Consider the following 19522-nt stretch of genomic DNA (forward strand, 5'->3'; position numbering starts at 1 on the left):
ATCTGTTATGCCCATGATTATCTATTACTGTTGTAAATATGTTTGGGCATTTGGTCTTTTCCTCTAATATTTGAATTGTTCGTTGCTACCAATCTGATCTGGGAACCAGGACTGAGAGGAGTCAGTGTGTGGAGCAGGAGCTCCTGTAAGGTAACTCCAGATAAAGGGGGTTACGGGCAGAGAAGTATCTGCCATTGGAACAGACTGTCAGTGCTTATTATGTTCCGTTGATGTAAATAATGAACTGATCGTGGTGTGGTTTATGATGTTTAATAAACCGGATAAACTGTTTTTGTGAGAAACCGTGCCTGAGTGCTTTAATCCCGTTGCCAAGCGAGTATTCCCCAACCCACTCGTGTAGTGCTATCTCACAGCACACACAGATTTTCGAGGAGTTTTGGGAGCAGAAACTCAACAGAAACTCTCCAAACCCACCTTCAAATCTCAAAGCTCCTGAAAAACTTTGAGTTTCAGTTCAGTTTCTGCCTGAGAAACTCAGCAAAAAGACACACACAATGTCAATGTTGACAATCCATTTACCATTTATTTTTAAACCAAATGAAGTTTATTGAGGAGATATATAATATATAATGTAATATAACTTTTGGCCGTATATGCCTTAGTGAACTACGTCTTGCTGTCCACCTCCAACAGACATGTATGTCTGCATCATTACTGTCAATGACCTGATCGGCACATATGCCTAAATCCATTTTGCAGGAGGTTTGGACATAAGCCCTGAAGGAACCACTGAACGTGGAGGGGAACGCTACGTGAACGTAGCCTCATAAATGCTTATATTCATTCTTCTGCATTTTTTAATGTGTTTGGGTATGTCCACATGCAGTTTTCTTTGCATGGACTTCGTAGCAAAATTCTGCTACAAAGTTCGCATGAAAAAAATGCTTCAAATACACTTTGTTTTCCTATTGATTTCAACGTGGAAAGACCTACAGGGCAAATGGTGAATTCTCTGTGCAGTCTGCTGGAAAAAATGCTTTAACTTTGACTGAATGAAATCACGCAGAAGGAATGCCTCATACACAAAAAAACACGCTAAAAAGACAAAAAAAGTTTTTTCTTAAGGGGGTGGTCCAACAGTGAAATATGGGTTTGATTAAAAATAATAACCAGAGACATGTTCCCCTTCTGATGCCCCAGTGGATATTTCTCCAATAATGTGCACTTTTTTTACTTTTACTTTTTGAGGTACAGTTGGGCCCTGATGGCTTTGTAAATTGTGGCCTCTGTTCACACGGGACACATTACAGTTAGCACTGGGCAGCCCACCACAGGGCGTTACTAATAGGCTGTGCATACTCTGTGTGAACACTGCTGCGGATTATTTATTTGCACTGGTGTGCCAAGCGGCCAATCCCTGATTGTAGGCTGGCTGTTTCATTTGGTATTACCGCACCTGTGCAGTCGCCATCTTTACTTGGGCCCTCTGCACCATGTTAGTGCATTTGATTTGAGGCCTGGACAGGTAAGCGCCTTTGCCTGTTTTTTTGTGGTGTTTTTTCCAATTACCAATTATGATGGTGCCCCAGGGTGAGTATGTCTCTGTTTATCTTTAAAAGGCATATCCAGGACTTTGTGAAAAAACAAAAATCTGCCTACCTGCCAGTTGTGCCCAGCTCCGTTCATCGCCAGCACAGACCGCTCCTGCCGGGAATTCAGCTGCCTCTGCTGACGTCCTTTCGACAGAACTGCAGCTTTTTTTCCACTCTGTTGACGGGGAGGGACTTCAACATCATCTGATTGACAGCCAGATTCCTGCTGCCTAACTGGGGGAGCGACTGTCAATCAGAATAAAGTTGGAAGCCACGCCCCGAGCAGTGCGGAAAAGAAGCCCCCGCTCTGTGAACATGACATCAGCAGAGGCAGCTGAATCCCCGGCAGGAGCGGTCTGTGCCAGCGATGAACAGTGCTGGGCACAACAGGCATATAGGTAACAACTACCTGCCTGTTAGTGCCATGGCACATTTTTATTTTTTGCTTTTCACAAAGTCCCTGATATCCCCTTTAATCAAGCCATGTCAAAGAAAAAAAAATTTGTACTGTCGGATAACCGCTTTCAGTATACTGAACAAAAATATAAATGCAACACTTTTGTTTTTGCTCCCATTTATGTGCTGAACTAAAAGATCTAAGACTTTTTCTATGTACACAAAGGCCCTTTTTGTTTAAAAAATTGTTCACAATTTTGCCTAAATCCGTTTTAGTGAGCCCTTCTCCTCCACAGAGATAATCCATCCAGTAGACAGAATGCTTTTTGTTCAGGTGTGCCACAAAAAAGGCCTCCCTAAAATGTGCAGTTTTACAGTGTTGGAGTTATTAGGTTTAGGGGGCAATCACTTTTTCACACAGGGCCCTGTAGGTTTGGATTTCTTTTTCCCTTAATAATAAAGACCTTCATTTATAAACTGCATTTTGTATTTACATTTGTTTGGTGACCTGAAACATTTAGGCTAAGTGCACATGTTGCAGAATTGCCGCGGAAATTCTGCAACTCCTGCCGCGGGTATATCGCATGCAGAATTGGCATGCATATTCCCGCAGAAAACTAGCGTTTTGAAAGCATAATTAGCTTGCAGAATGCTAGCGTTTTCCAAGCGATCTGTAGCATCGCTTGGAAAACTGATTGACAGGTTGGTCACACTTGTCAAACATAGTGTTTGACAAGTGTGACCAACTTTTTACTATTGATGCTGCCTATGCAGCATCAATAGTAAAAGATAGAATGTTAAAAATAATTTAAAAAAAATAAAAAAAATGGTTATACTCACCTTCCGCAAAAAGCCGATCTCCTCAGCGGCGTCCGTTCCTATAGATGGTGTGTGTGCAGGACCTGCGATTACGTTGCGGTCACGTGACCACGTCATCGCGGTCATGTGACCGCGACGTCATCGCAGGTCCTTCACACACACCATCTATAGGAACGGAAGCGGCCACGTGCACCGCTGAGAGGCGGGAGGACTCTGGGGCCATCAGAAGGTGAGTATATCACAATTTTTTATTTTAATTATTTTTTTTTTTTTAACAATTATATGGTGCCCAGTCCGTGGAGGAGAGTCTCCTCTCCTCCACCCTGGGTACCAACCGCACATGATCTGCTTACTTCCCGCATGGTGGGCATAGCCCCATGTGGGAAGTAAGCAGATCAATGCATTCCTAGGTGTGCGGAATCCCCGCGATTCCGCAAATTTAATGAACATGCTGCGTTTTTTTCTGGAATGCGATTCCGCTCAGGAAAAAAATGCAGCATGTGCACAAAAAATGCGGATTGCATTCTATTAAATAGGATGCTTAATGTGAGTGGTTTTTTCGCGGTTTTATAGCGTTTTTATAGCGAAAAACCGCGAAAAAAACGTGAAAAATATGCTACGTGTGCACACAGCCTTAAGTGTGACAAACATGCAAAAGAAAAGGAAATCAGGAAGGGGCAAACACTTTTTCACACCACTGTAGTTCACATACATCCATTTTCACAGGATGCAAAAAAATCACAGACTGCTGAAAAAACAAATCCATCTATATAACACCGCAGTCTATGGAGAACATATTGTATGTTTCCGTTTTTTCAGCCATTTTACTTTTTTATTTCCAAAAACAATGATTTTCTAATATGGCTTTGCACAAAAAACATTTTTTCCTTTCTTAAAGGGATGCAGACAGACGTAACATTTTTGTCGGCTTTAAAACAAATAATTTTATTTTCACACTATAAATACACTTAGGTCGCAAAGTTACAAAACATGATGTGACCTCGGCCTTACTGGCACCAGTGCAGCTGTCACTGACATTGGTACCATTGCCGCTCTTCCTGGCACTGAGCCACTTCAGATGATAGCATGGTTCGCAGGTGGGCATACAGCTGGCACTAGTGCTATTATGACTGGCATCATGGTGGAGGACGCTGAGCCGCTTCAGGTGATAGCGAGGCTGCCATGTGGGCATACAGCTGGCACTAATGTTACTATGACTGGCACCACAGTGGTGGACACTGAGCCACTTCAGGTGATAACGAGGTTGGCATGTGGGCATACAGCTGACACTGTTACTATGACTGGCACCACAGTGGCGGACACTGAGCCACTTCAGGTGATAGCGGGGTTGCCATGTGGGCATACAGCTGGCACTAGTGCTACTATGACTGGCACCACGGTGGCGGGCACTGAGCCACTTCAGGTTCCTTATCGCTGGCATTACACCAGTTTTGCTCCTACCAATGAGGCCATTTGTACCTCTGCAGCTTACCAGTGGGCACAACGCCGCTTCCTGGTGCCAATATGGCTGGCAGGAGGGCACTTCTGCTGTCACTAATACCAGTGGGGGGCAAAGCAGCTACTATATCGTGCCATTGAGGCCACTGTGGAGGGCATCACTGCTGGTACTGTTTCCAATGTGGCTGGCACTTCTATGGGCACCAGCTGCATGCAGTCCATACAGCCACCAACCACGTGTGCTCGCCAGGATGTAGCCCCTGGAGGTGCCCTAAGGTCTCCTGCCTCCTGTGAGTACGGACATGACCGCCTTCCGCTGCAGACTCTGGAGTCACTGAGCAGAATTGGGTGAAAGGTGACGTCGCCTCTCACTCTGCTTCTCTCTGAGTCTCTGCCAATTCCTCCCACTCCTGGTGGCTGCTGGGAGCAGGGGGCGGATCCTCCACGAAATGGGCGTGGGTTTAATATGATTGACACACTCACCCGCCTACTGGACGATAGAAGCCCGGTAGCTCCGCCCGAGTGGGCGTGGCTTAGTGTGATTGATATGTTGTTGTGTTCAGCTGAAACCGGTTTGGCCCGGCAAAGAGCTGGAGACGGAGAGCGGCGCGGAATGTGGCCCCGGCGGTGCTGCGCTCTGGAGCCCCAATGGGGAAGGGGCCGTAGGTGAGACATTGATGTATGCGTGCATGTATGGTGCGGGCACAGTATAGACCCCCTGTGAGCCCACATGTGCCCTGTCCTGTGTGTGCCAAGGGCTGCTGATGGGTTGTGTAACGGTTCTTCCCACCTTGCTGCAGTGAAACGACAACTCCCAGCACACCTACTGTCCGTGCGTGCTGGGAGTTGTAGTTCCACACTATCCAGTTGCAGAATGATTCCTTTATCTATCCTCCCTGTATGCCAAGTGCTCGGCAGGGTGTGATGCTGGCGTGCCCGCACACGTGTGTCCTTATGTAATGGCTTCTGCCACCATTAACCTGCATGGCTGCTCCTGTGTCTCCCACAGCCGCTGTGAAGATGCTGCTTATCGTTTGTCACCCAGCAGGGGGAGACTGTGAGCCTCCCATCAGGCCCCAGGTAAGTGAGGCCCCTGTAGATGGCGGTTATCAGCGCCCTGTGGTGGCGGTCACGCCTGCGCTGCGCAGATAAGAGCGGGTGCTGTACGTATCCTCCAGCCTCCTCTGCTTATTACCCCCAGATCCCCCCTGCAGTGTAACTGATGGCAGGGATGGCAGTGGAGGACACCAGCGCCCCCCGGAGTGGGATCACCCCACTGCAGCAGATCTTGGCCTCAGGAAGCGGCGCTCTCCTCACCTCACTTTTCGGTATGGTCCCTTTTTTAGATGTAGTAGTGGACAGGATTGGACACGGTTGCCCGTCTCTCACCCACTTTCTCACCCACAGTGACGCCCCTTGATGTGGTGAAGATCCGGCTGCAGTCACAGAAGAAACCATTCTCCAAAGGTAGCGTCCCCCCTTCTACTGTCATCTTGGGTGGGTTTACACTAATCTACATGTGCTGCAAATGCTTCGTAAATGCTCCGCTTATCCCCCCGTCCTGTCAGTCCCAGCTAGGATTGGTGCATGTAGGAGTAGTTCTACCACCGTCATATAGTGCATTTATACTGCTGTCAGTGAATGGAAACGTTCCTGCTCTGAGCACCTCCTGCTGACACAGATGCTGCTGGTTACAATGGTTCCATTTCCTGACAACATTCAGTGAATAACTATATAACAAGTGGCGTTGTTGTCACCTTTCCTGGCATTTCTTTTTTAGTAAATGCTTAGGTTTCCCCGAAATAACAATTCTGTAGCCTCTTTTCCTATAGCTCTGTGTTGTGCCGTTCCTTAGCTATTCCTCCTGGAATCAATTGTCAATTGGCTTTACTATTCTCTCTTGTTAAAGAGAACCTATCACGTGACAAAAACGCTATTAACCAGCAGGTATGGGGTTAATCTGCAGGTTAATAGTGTTCTGAACCTGCCCTGTGCCCGCACTGAGAGCCCCCCTGCCAGGAGGAAATTAACATTATTCCTCCCGGCAGTGTTTGGGTTGCAGTCACGGGGTGGCGCCTGCAGGGGTTCAGTCACCGCTCTGTGTATAGCGGGCACCTGTAACAGAACCCCCCGCACTGACCGACACTAGGCCCATGCCGCCCTTATGACTGCAGCCCAAACGCTGCCGGAAGGGATAAAGTTAATTTCCACCCGGCAGAGGGGCTCTCAGTTTGGAAAAAGAGTCTCCAGACCTTTTAGAGGGGAATACAAGTAATGATAACCATCAGGTCAGGAGAGCCAATGTGTCCTCTTCAGGGCGCAGTTTGGCAGCCGTATAAAGCGGACTGCAATGGCCGGCGGCTCTCCCCACCTGAGCGTGACAGCTGCATAGAAATATACAAAGCTGTCATTCTGGTGGGGATAGCCGCCGGCCAGTCCGAGCATTGCAGTCTGATGTATACGACCGTCTGCGCCCTGAGAGTCCATAATTACATGGACTTGCTGCCTACCGGGACACGTGTCATTAATCACACGTCCTTGCAGTGGGCCCTTGGGGACCTCATTGTTGGGCGATACGGTTTTGTAAGTCTATGGACGCCCACTGTTTCATCTACGTAACCATACAACTCCCAGATAGCTGGCTGTATAACAATGCTATTCTGAAGCCTTTTAACCCATTACTATAGCACTCACGTAAAGTAGAGCCACATAGCCGTCATGTCCAGAGTGCGCCCAGTTAGCCCTGATCTCTCCCATTACTCCCTGGGGTAAGCCGTCCCATCACTGCTGATGTGCTGTCTCACCGCCAGTCATATGTATCTGTGTTCTGATACTTCCACATCAAGCTGTCACTCATCTTCATGAACCCCCTGATCCTCCAGTGCCGCGGCTGCTCCGGCACCTCTTGTGACCTCTCTATATGTAGCTGTATGTATTTGTATCCACAGAATACAAATCACATGCACAGATGTGCTCTCATATCTTCCTCTTGTGTTGCAGTAATGTCTGTAAAGTCTCATCCCCGGGCACCCCCCCTGCGCCACCCCACATGTGAGTACATAAAGTGTGACCCCGTAATTCTGGCTACTGTGTACATTTTCCTGTTTTCTTAGCTGCTCTTTGATGATACGACGAGGCGTTATGTTCTGCATGTCATTGCCCTCTGTATCCTACAAGAGCCGCCTAACGCCCGCAGATCAGGGGTCCCGCAGGTTGTTGCAGATCTGGGCTGGAATATCTGGTGATCTGCTGTTTTGAGTTTATTATATGGCTAGGTGTTGTGTGAATCCTCCCCTCCCCCGTATATATACAGCCCCTGAAATCACTGTTTGGGGGCAGAATAGTAACATAGGAATCATCCTGCCCGTATGCATGCTTGGGGCCCTGCTCATCTACCATGTAGACCCAACCTGCTGCGGACCTTCTACTAACACATAGCTGCCTGTGTATATACCATGCCCCATGCTGTCTGTCTCCTCTTCTTACCCTCTTCTCTTTATAACCCCCAGGGCGCTGCTTCCTGTACTGTAATGGTCTGATGGATCATCTGTTTGTGTGCCAGCATGCTACAGCTTGTAGCGCCTGGTATCGAGCACCCACCCACTTCCATGGCACACTGGTAATTATCATGGGGTGGATTGGAATAGCCGGAATAGATCATACTGTGACATCAGTCATGATAAGCCTTAGACCGTAATATTGCACGTCAAATCCACTGGCCATAAAAGTATATATATTTATGGGAAAATGGCGCTTTGTGAAGATCTTACTGATACCAGCGTGGTCTTGGAATAGGATGTCACCCATGTAACAAGTCAGTTCATGAAATATCTTGCCTCCTACATTTCCATGATCACCTGTGAGTGATGTTATTTGGGAACCATGGCGTCTCGTCCACAAAACAGACCATGTAAAGTCACAGACCACTGTCACCAAGTTCTGAGGCACACAGTGCATGAAAGCTGCCGACTCCACAACTGCAGAGACCAAGCCTCCTCTAGTATGAGTTTCCATAGTCAAGCATCTTCATACAAGCCTTACATCACCAAGCACAATGCCATGCATCGGATGGAGTAGTATAAAGCTGCCATCAGTAGTCTATGGAGCAGTGGAGTGTGGAGTGACGAATCACATTTCTCTAGCGTCTGGTGGACAAGTCAGGGTTTGGTGAATGCGAGGAAAGTGTTACCTCCTGGACTGCGTAGTGCCAGCTGTGACGTTTGGTGGAGAAGGGATAATGTTATGGGGGGGTGTATTTCAGGGGTCAGCATAGGTGTTTTAGTTCCAGTGAAGAGAAATCTTCATACTTCAGCATACAAGACATTTTGAACATTGTGGGAACAGTTTGGGAAAGGTCCATGACTGTGCCCTAGTGCACAAAGCAGGATAAAGGTGCACGGTTGGTAGAGTTTAGTGAGGAAGAACGTGACCCAGATCCCTCACCTCAGTCCCATCCAACACCTTAGGGATCAACTAGAACAGAGATTGTGAGCCCGGATCTCTCATCCTAAATTATTGTCTGACCTCAAAAATGTTCTTCTGGATGAAAGGGCAAAAATTCCCACAGACACCAACAAAACTTTTTTTAATACTATAATCATGAAGCACCAATATATCCGGTGATGGTGAGCGGATAGTACCGACTCTTTCTACGCACCCTACGGATGCCCCTCTAGGACCACTCCAAAATACCACTACCACAAAGATACGGAGCAAAAACGTCCACTTCAACATAATTATTTAAAAGTATTCAAAACAGGATACCCTGTTGAAAAAGCTACACGAAACGCGCGTCCAGGGAGGCCAAGCGAGGTGGGGGTACCAGCCCTGACCATCAATGGGTAAGCAGCAATTGTATATATTTTTGTGACTGCATATATGAGGTGGCCGTGGTATGGGTACTATTAGACACAATGATACATATGTACATGGCCATATATAGAATGCTACACTAAGGATTAATGCTGCAACCAGAAGGGTGTACTTTAGTACTCCCCCTCTAACTTGGCTACTGTCATGTTCTCCTTTTAGTGTCTCCTGCTATATGTTTATGCTGACAGCACATACATTTTGTATATTGTATCCTGTAATTTGTATATTGATGTATTAAGGTGATTATACTAATAAACATTTTTGAATACTTTTAAATAATTATGTTGAAGTGGACGTTTTTGCTCCGTATCTTTGTGGTAGTACCAACAAAACTTTGTAGAAGGCTTTTGCAAATTAATGGAAACTTAGAGCTGCAAAGGAGGGACCAACTCCATATTAACGACTGTAGAATTTGGAAGAGGGTGTTATTAAAAAAAACTGCCTTATGTAGGTGTCCCAATACATTTGTCCATATAGTGTCTGGGTGTAGATGTACGATAAATATATATCAGAAGTAGGGTAGACTGAGCCGAGTGTGCCTGAATTGCCACTAGAGATGTGACTGTAGTAATTTGATTCTAATGTTTTTTTCTGCAGGATGCTTTTGTGAAGATAACCCGTCATGAGGGTTTAACCTCACTATGGAGTGGCCTACCCCCTACCTTGTAAGTCCAAATGAAACACTTGTTTATGTGCCTAGTGAAGGACCTGCGGGGGCAGAGCATAACAGGGAGTCCAATAGCAGCAATCCTTGTATCGAGCTCCGCCCCCGCGGTTCTCCACTAGGTATATCTTAGTATATCATTTTTGACTGCTGGTTAGTATACCATTCTAGCCACACATGAAGTTACAGTATATGTGGACCTCCTTGGAAAAATGAACATGCGTTCTGCAATGTATCTAGTGCAAAGGTCGAGAAGGTCTCTGGTTACACTTGCAATATTGATCCACATTGTTAATCGTTGGCAGAATGAGATCGGACTTTACTTTGCTGACAAACAATGAATATAAGTGGTTATATAGATAAGAAATGTGACTTAATCTCTTAATGCCATTAGTCTACATTGTGTAATAAACGTGACACAGTAATCATTGCATTTCATACAAACGCTTTCATCTCACGTCTGGGTGTTACCTTGTTATCTAACTTGTCTTATTGTAGTTGGCAACTAGCAAAGGCGCTCTGTCCCCCTGGACCATATGTGCTGTGTTTCTCTGCAGCCGAGTCCTGCCAGTAATCTATCCCCAGGTGACACTGCTCTCTGTCTCCCCCTACAGGGTGATGGCTGTGCCTGCAACTATTATCTACTTCACCTGTTACGATCATCTGAGGGATTTTCTCTGTTACAACATGGGATACAGCGGGAGTCACATCCCTCTCGTTGCTGGCGCACTTGCCCGCTGTAGGTTTATTATTTATAGATATAACACATTGTAATAGTAAGCAGTATATGTAATAATAAGAAATTTGTGACAAGTTCCTATATCTCCTCTGTTAGTGGGAGCAGTTACCGTCATCAGTCCTCTGGAACTGATCCGTACAAAACTTCAGTCTCGGCAGTTGTCCTACATTGAGCTAGGAGCCTGTCTGCGTTCTGCTGTCTCTCAGAGCGGATGGCTGTCACTTTGGAAGGGATGGGGACCAACGGTGCTAAGAGACGTCCCGTTTTCTGGTAAATCCACTAACAACATTTTACTCCATATAACCTTCCTATATCTCCTCCTATTACTCCATATAACCTCCCTATATCTCCTGCTATTACTCCATATAACCTCCTTATATCTCCTCCTATTACTCCATATAACCTCCCTATATCTCCTCCTATTACTCCATATAACCTCCCTATATCTCCTCCTATTACTCCATATATCCTCCCCTATATCTCCTGCTATTACTCCATATAACCTCCTTATATCTCCTCCTATTACTCCATATAACCTCCCTATATCTCCTCCTATTACTCCATATAACCTCCCTATATCTCCTCCTATTACTCCATATAACCTCCCTATATCTCCTCCTATTACTCCATATAACCTCCCTATATCTCCTCCTATTACTCCATATAACATCCCTATATCTCCTCCTATTACTCCATATAACCTCCCTATATCTCCACCTATTACTCCATATAACCTCCCTATATCTCCACCTATTACTCCATATAACATCCCTATATCTCCTCCTATTACTCCATATAACATCCCTATATCTCCTCCTATTACTCCATATAACCTCCCTATATCTCCTCCTATTACTCCATATAACCTCCCTATATCTCCTCCTATTACTCCATATAACCTCCCTATATCTCCACCTATTACTCCATATAACCTCCCTATATCTCCTCCTATTACTCCATATAACATTCCTTATATCTCCTCCTATTACTCCATATAACCTCCCTATATCTCCTCCTATTACTCCGTATAACCTCCCCTATATCTCCTCCTATTACTCCATATAACCTCCCCTATATCTCCTCCTATTACTCCATATAACCTCCCTATATCTCCTCCTATTACTCCATATAACCTCCCTATATCTCCTCCTATTACTCCATATAACCTCCCTATATCTCCTCCTATTACCCCATATAACCTCCCCTATATCTCCTCCTATTACCCCATATAACCTCCCTATATCTCCTCTTATTACTCCATATAACCTTCCCTATATCTCCTCCTATTACTCCATATAACCTTCCCTATATCTCCTCCTATTACTCCATATAACATCCCTATATCTCCTCCTATTACTCCATATAACCTCCCTATATCTCCTCCTATTACTCCATATAACCTCCCTATATCTCCTCCTATTACTCCATATAACCTCCCTATATCTCCACCTATTACTCCATATAACCTCCCTATATCTCCTCCTATTACTCCATATAACATTCCTTATATCTCCTCCTATTACTCCATATAACCTCCCTATATCTCCTCCTATTACTCCGTATAACCTCCCCTATATCTCCTCCTATTACTCCATATAACCTCCCCTATATCTCCTCCTATTACTCCATATAACCTCCCTATATCTCCTCCTATTACTCCATATAACCTCCCTATATCTCCTCCTATTACTCCATATAACCTCCCTATATCTCCTCCTATTACCCCATATAACCTCCCCTATATCTCCTCCTATTACCCCATATAACCTCCCTATATCTCCTCTTATTACTCCATATAACCTTCCCTATATCTCCTCCTATTACTCCATATAACCTTCCCTATATCTCCTCCTATTACTCCATATAACCTCCCTATATCTCCTCCTATTACTCCATATAACCTCCCTATATCTCCTCCTATTACTCCATATAACCTCCCTATATCTCCTCCTATTACTCCATATAACCTCCCTATATCTCCTCCTATTACTCCATATATCCTCCCCTATATCTCCTCCTATTACTCCATATAACCTCCCTATATCTCCTCCTATTACTCCATATAACCTCCCTATATCTCCTCCTATTACTCCATATAACCCCCCTATATCTCCTCCTATTACTCCATATAACCTCCCTATATCTCCTCCTATTACCCCATATAACCTCCCTATATCTCCTCCTATTACTCCATATAACCTCCCTATATCTCCTCCTATTACTCCATATAACCTCCCTATATCTCCTCCTATTACTCCATATAACCTCCCTATATCGCCTCCTATTACTCCATATAACCTCCCTATATCTCCTCCTATTACTCCATATAACCTCCATATATCTCCTCCTATTACTCCATATAACCCCCTGTGTTCTTGTCTCTGTAGCTCTCTATTGGTTTAATTATGAGCTTGTGAAGAAGAAGTTGAATGACACTTGGGGGACATCCGAGACCCAGTTTCTGATCAACTTCACATCCGGGGCCTTGTCTGGAGCAGTAAGTGTTCTTACTATTGCACTGATGAGTTTCTCCCTCCTCATCTCTCCACATTTCCTATTCTAATGGCCGTCCACTATTATTGTCTGTTCTGTATCCCAGGTGGCCGCCATCCTCACTTTACCATTTGATGTAGTGAAAACTCATAGACAGATTGAACTTGGAGACTTGGAATTAGGTAAGAGGCTTTGTGTGAGGTCTGTGGTGCTATCTGTCCTTACAGCGGAGTGTAACCACAGACTGGCGATTTTAGTAACCTGGTTGCGTGACCCTTTTTTTTTCAAGCCAATTCAATGATTGAAAGGAAAATTTTGCTAAGAAAGGATGAGAAGAGTTGAACTGCAGTTGTATTGTTGAGCAATAGAAACACATGACTGCTTCCTTCCTAAGAACAGCGCCACACTGATCAAAGGGTTGTGTCTGGTATCACAGCTTATCTCCAGTTATTGACGTGACCACATCTGAGGTGCAGTACTAGACAAAACCCATAGACAAATGTGGAACAGCCTTTAGGTAGAAACTGGCCATGTTTTGTCCAATCCTAAACAACCTTGTCCATGGGACAGAAGCTCTCAAATGTCTATTACAATATCAAACCTATAGAAAAAAGTGCCCTTTTAAAGGGGTCCTTATTATTGTGCAATCTCTGTGATAACGTCCCGTTAACAATAAGCTGATCACAAACATATTTTGCTTCTGGGAGCCCAAGCTGGAATTTTTGTAGAAATCTGGCTGAAAGTGTTCAGTTTCCCTGCCACACCACCACAGTGTCCGTACAAATCAATGGGCTGTGTATGTGATACAGTAAAGTAAATGGCCAGAGTGGGAAACTGAAGCCACTCTGCGCCTGTTCCATAAAAATTTCAAAATACATTTGTCTGTTTAGGTAAATGACACAGTTTTGAAAGAGCTGATAGCGCAGCAATATTTAGCAAGGGTAGGGCTGGAATTCCAGAAACCATATAGGCACCATGTTCTTCTCACTGCAATATTGAGAATTATCTTTTTACTTTGACAGAAATATGTCTTAAATGATACTAGTAAATGTGGATGGATACCATGTTTTAGCATAGGTGGTTTTCCTTTATTGGATGCTGCCCTTCCCGTGGTTGTTCCTTCCCGGTGAAAGACCTGGCTATTCATTGCTTGCATTGAGAAACACGTGATGGTGTCTCCGCAGCTATCCTACATGCATTTAAATGATACTAGGACAGGAGCCTGTGAGTACGTGCAGTAGGAAGATCTACCTCATCCCTTCATGTGTAGGAAGATGTGATAGTTGTGCATATTCTGATCTAATACTACAATTCCAGGGGTGTTGATTTAAGAAGAGTCTGCTCACACTGCTGTCCATCTGATCTAATACTGGAGATACCCGGAATGCTGTGGTAAGAAGAGGCTATTCACACTACTGTCCACACTGTCTCTTTAAATTATTTGCAATGTGAGCTGCCTCTTCTTAGCTCAGTAACCCTAGTATCTCCAATGTTAGATTAGAAATCCACAGTGGATAGCAATTTGAGCAGTCTTTTCTTATCTCAGCACCCCTGGTATCTCTTAGTATTAGATCAGATAGACGTGGGCAGCAGTGTGAGCAGCCTCTTCTTACCTCACCATCCCTGCTATCTCCAGTATTAGATCATATAGACAGGGGCAACAGCAGTGTGAGCAGCCTCATCTTACATCAGCACCCCTGGTATCTCCAGTATTAGATCATATAGACAGGGTGGACAATAGTCTGAGCATCCTCTTCTTACCTCAGCATTCTTGGTATATCTAGTACTTGATTAAATTATCCATTAGAAGCACATTTTCCTACAGACGAAAAAGGGAGCACCGCTTCTACAGCACATACTCAGTCACCTGTTTTATTATCATTCTAAGACAGCTTTTTGTCAATGTAACAAGGAAGTGGTAGTTTTAATTCTATAGTGATTACATTCCTAGACAAAACAACTGTGATTTACTAATTAATGGTAGTTAGGAATGTAGTTATAATATTTCCTTTAGTTTATTTAATATCTTTTACTACTGGAGCAGAACTCCTTTAAGAAATATGATTTTTTTTTGTAGAGTCTTAATCAAAACTCATCATTTGTTTAGGATCATCAAGACGTCAGAAATCTTCCACCTGGGGGGCCATGCGCATAATCAAAGCAGAATCTGGAACTCGTGGACTTTTTGCAGGTGACATATTTCAGCCCTCTAGACCCACCTGTTGTCTTCTCTATTCTTCTTTATGTGACTGACCTTCAATCTTTCCTTCTGCAGGTTTCATGCCACGAGTTATCAAGGTGGCTCCAGCTTGCGCCATAATGATCAGCTCTTATGAATTCGGAAAGAATTTTTTTCAAAAGAGTAACCAGGAAAAAGCTTCAGATTCTGTGACGTTCTTAAAAAATCACAAGCAACCAAGTTGTAGCTCTTAAGTTCTAGTCTGGGCTTAGACAAACCATGAAATGCATGGTGGGCTATACCCAGGCAGTTATTGTGGACCACAACTTACCAAAAACCAAGCATAGTACCTCTTCTCAGTAAACGCTTCACCTGGGTTATGTATAAACTTGACAATTCCCAACGGTCACATCCTTACCACATGCCATAGCTGACGGCTTTCCATCCAAGAAGAACATGGGATTACTGCTATGTCACATTTGTGGCATCTGTATACTAGTCAGGTGTGTGCATAGGTCCAAAACTAAATATTACTAGCTCTATGTTACAAGGCAAAGTTTTTAGTGAAATCCCAATTTGAATGCTCTCATCAATGGCTAGAGCTTTTGAAAAATACATTATTTAGAGGGGACATGTCCCTAGGCTGAGTGTCTACTGAAGAACCTTCAGATGTTGAGTAGTGCAAATCTGGAAGGATCAGCAATCCAAAGGAGCCAATTTTATATAAGTCTAATACTTCCTTTGGTCATCTTCTTGAATATTGCTCCTCATGGAAATGGGAATCTCATTTTCGAAATAGTCTAGGATCGATTTCCCTGGGGTCCTGTAATCTAAGATAATAGTTCTTTTGAAATTCAGTCCTGTAGTACAAAACCAAAGATCATACTCTGGACTCTTAAGTCTTGATACAGCAGTTTTGATCAGGTCTTCGTGTGACCTTGGAGAAAGCGTTGAACCTCTAGCCATTAAAGACATGTAAGTGAAATTTGCCTATCACTGTATGAGTTCAGGTGGACGGTGCTTAATCAGGTGTGGAGAAGCCTGGAAGACCAGGCAGAAGAAAATGTTGGGTTGCTGTGGATCTACAGCAGCTACAATTTTTGTTTTGGACAAAGGGGGCTGAATGCAGAGACATTGGACTGCATGATTAGGAGACGTGGAAGCAGAGACTGAATCACTGGACTTAACAATGAATAGCTCTATTTAACACCCTTCTAAGTCTTCCCTGGTCACCTCCCCACCAAACTCCTGTCCTGTCATCATCGATGGCAACACATTATGTCGAGATGTCCTATGAAGTGCCTATATACCTGTAGGAAGTTTTCCTAAGCCGCTGCTGCCCCAGCTTGAAGATGGCAAAACGAGAGGGGCTTGCACAACCTCCTTCTCTTCTTTCCTGCTAGCCTTGGACTTTTTTTTTTTTTTATTATTATTATTTTTGTGCCGTAGCGGTGCAGTCTTTATGGGTAAAATTGTATGTTTTTTTTATGTATTGCTAAAGTTGCAGTCTATATTGTGATCCATGGTGACCACTAGATTACCATGTTTGGTGCCATCTTCTCATGGTAGTTTGTGTAGATGTGGAAGTGTTACTAGGTCAATTCCAATAGTTTTCCCAATAAGTAAGAAGATTATAATGGACCAACACTTCAGGTTTCATGCTGCCCTGTTGTGGCAGTCTCCAGTTTACTGCTTCATTCCCCAACCTATGTTCTCCATAGGTGCAAGTAGAATAAATTAAGTGTGCAGTTTTATAAAGATGTATGGAAACCCGGCATCATGCCTCAGGAAAACGTTCCAACTAGTTTTATAATATTGGTCACTTCACTTTTATTATTTGGCCTGTAATGGACTTCTGATTAGTGACCTGCAAATACAACTTCACTGTAAGGCTGGGGCTGTATGGCCATTATGGATGACTGCTATGTACCCTTAGTGGTTCCCCATGGGAAATCGGCACACACGACAACTTTAAAAGGCTGATCTGGCCACCTTGCGGTATAGTCCTAGCTTTAAAATGGGCCGGCCCACTCTCCTGGCATATAAGTTTAGGCTCAATTCCTCCAATGCTAATACATGTTTTCCTAGTACCTCTGCATTGGGCTGTTCCTCTTTTATGGAAATACATGGTCGAGCTGACAGCTGGGTGCGACCATGGCTTTTGTCAGTAGAGCGTGTCCTTGTACACTGAGATTGTTCAATCAGAGCTAATGGTGACTGTCATCGGGCTGTGTCCATGCTGTCTAAAGCAATGGCAGTAGTCATACGTTTCCAGGAGGAACAGCAGAGGAATACTATAATGATATTATATGGAGAGTGCAACTAATTACTAAAACGGACATGTCGGATGGCTGGGAGTGCCTATACTGCACCCCACCTGTGAGCGGGCAGGTTGGTGAGTCCGTGATGGTCCATCAGTGGTTCTCAAAAGACTGCAACTTTACTCTGTGGAAATCTAACCCTTTCACTGCCAACATTGCAGGCATACATGGCAAGTAAAAGGTCTGAGCTGCTGAGCAGCTGTTACATACTTATAAAGCATCATGGTAGTTCCTGTGGGATGGCAAGGAATGGGTTAAAGTATAAGTTACTCCTGGGTCAATGGCAAACAGCCCCTACAAAGCACATTATATTCGTAATTGATGAAAGTAGGAGTTGTAATGGATTCGGCCAATTTGTTCAGCCGTCATGCTACCATTAGGATTTTGGCCTTATTCAGATGGTCACAATATGGCGGTTAGTCTCAGCCTAAGGGCTCGCTCACACTGCTGTATAACACGGCCGAGTGCTATGCGATTTTTTTATCTGACAGCACTCGGCCCAATGTTATACAATGGGGCAGCTCAGATCTGCGATTATTTTCGAAATAGAGAAAATAATCTCCGCATGCGGCAACTGGCAGTGAGACTTGGCTCAGACACACCCATACAAGTCTATGGGTGTCTGTGAAACATCGGACTGCACTCGGATGTCATCCAAGTGCAGTCTGATTACTGCAGACTCCGGCAATGGAGGAGATGGAGAAATTACTTTCCCCTCTGGACCTGTGCTGCGATTCTCTAATGCGAGAGCTTCAGAGCTCTGACACTCTGATTAATCTCTTGACTGTGTAAATTACACTCTGATCAAACTTATCAGTCCAGTTCTCTCGCATTAGAGAATTGACACTCGTGTTACCCCAGTCTAAGTCCGGATTCATACATCTGTGTGTCGCAGTCTGACTACAGACAGTGATGCACTCGCTAAACTTTATAAATGTGCCCCTGCTTTGTTCTGTGTCATGGCTGTGTCTGATCATACCACAGCTCCTGGGCACAAAAGAGTATACAGACAGGACAGTATGAGAACACAGCTGCTGCTTTCTGTGAGGTTTTACATTTCCCTGCCTGTTTAATAACTTATTTTACCTCATAGAAAGAATCAGCTGTGATCCCATGCTGTCCTGTCTATATACTCTTTTGCTCCCTCCCCTGCCCAGGAGCTGTGGTATGATCAGACCATGTTCCTGCACGGTCAGACACAGCCATTACACAGTACACAGCAGGGGCACATTTATAAGATTATCTCGGCACAGGAACATTTTTTTATACATCCAATTGTGAAACTTATTTTACTCCATAATTAAAATCTACTTTGTTAGTAGGACTACCTCTTCAAGGGGGAGCTCCTAAACCTTCCCCAATAAATAATACTTAAAGAAGGATTGGGCATATTGAAATTCAATATGCCCAATCCATTGTTTTTAGAAAATTTTCAGCTAAAAGTTAATGGCACTTCTAGAAATGAGGTTGGACCATATTTGCTGTCGCTAGTACTAAGTAAGCCACGTCGGGGCCGTCTGAATAAGGCTCTATCTTCCATGGTTTTACTATTGAGCCAACATTATGGCCGCACCATTGTTTGAACATTAACCCATTAACATTTTGTCTATTTTCTGTTGTAGGTTTTCTTTTTAATGTAAGAATTAGCAGAGATACAATTTGCTCCTTACCAATATTCACATTCTTAATAAATTTACCTAGTTGAGGGAAGAAACTTTCCTTTATTCAGCTTAGTTCCTCAACTAGCATTTCTCAGAAAATAAATCTAGATGGAAAGATCAGATCTAGGTCTATTTTTCACTTGTGGTTATGAAATAACCTATCGGTAGGGTCAGATAATGTGTGCGTTAGATTACATAGGAGCAAATCGTCCATTAGCTACAGGCCGGCACTGGCTGGGTTTCATTACAGGACCTCTCCTCGTCTCACTATATTGACCACTGTTTAGTTCCACAGGCGTTCAGACACAGGGTGCGGTGGTGTGTAGTCATGGTATACACTGATAATAAACAGCATTTCATGCATGAA

The 19522-nt window shown here is 44.1% G+C and overlaps 1 protein-coding gene across 1 annotated transcript; it reads left to right on the top strand.

Annotated features, from left to right (window-relative positions):
• Window positions 1-4754: 4754 nt before the first annotated feature.
• On the top strand, window positions 4755-19522 carry SLC25A39 (solute carrier family 25 member 39). The gene is made up of 13 exons (XM_077252502.1): window positions 4755-4892; window positions 5236-5306; window positions 5428-5554; window positions 5634-5693; window positions 7227-7277; window positions 7736-7845; window positions 9696-9763; window positions 10377-10501; window positions 10598-10771; window positions 12889-12998; window positions 13101-13176; window positions 15102-15185; window positions 15270-19522. The coding sequence occupies exons 3-13, from the start codon at window positions 5449-5451 to the stop codon at window positions 15425-15427; spliced, it is 1122 nt and encodes a 373-aa protein (XP_077108617.1). The 5' UTR covers window positions 4755-4892; window positions 5236-5306; window positions 5428-5448; the 3' UTR covers window positions 15428-19522.

This window comes from Ranitomeya variabilis, chromosome 4, assembly GCF_051348905.1.
Source record: "Ranitomeya variabilis isolate aRanVar5 chromosome 4, aRanVar5.hap1, whole genome shotgun sequence".
NCBI lineage: Eukaryota > Metazoa > Chordata > Amphibia > Anura > Dendrobatidae > Ranitomeya > Ranitomeya variabilis.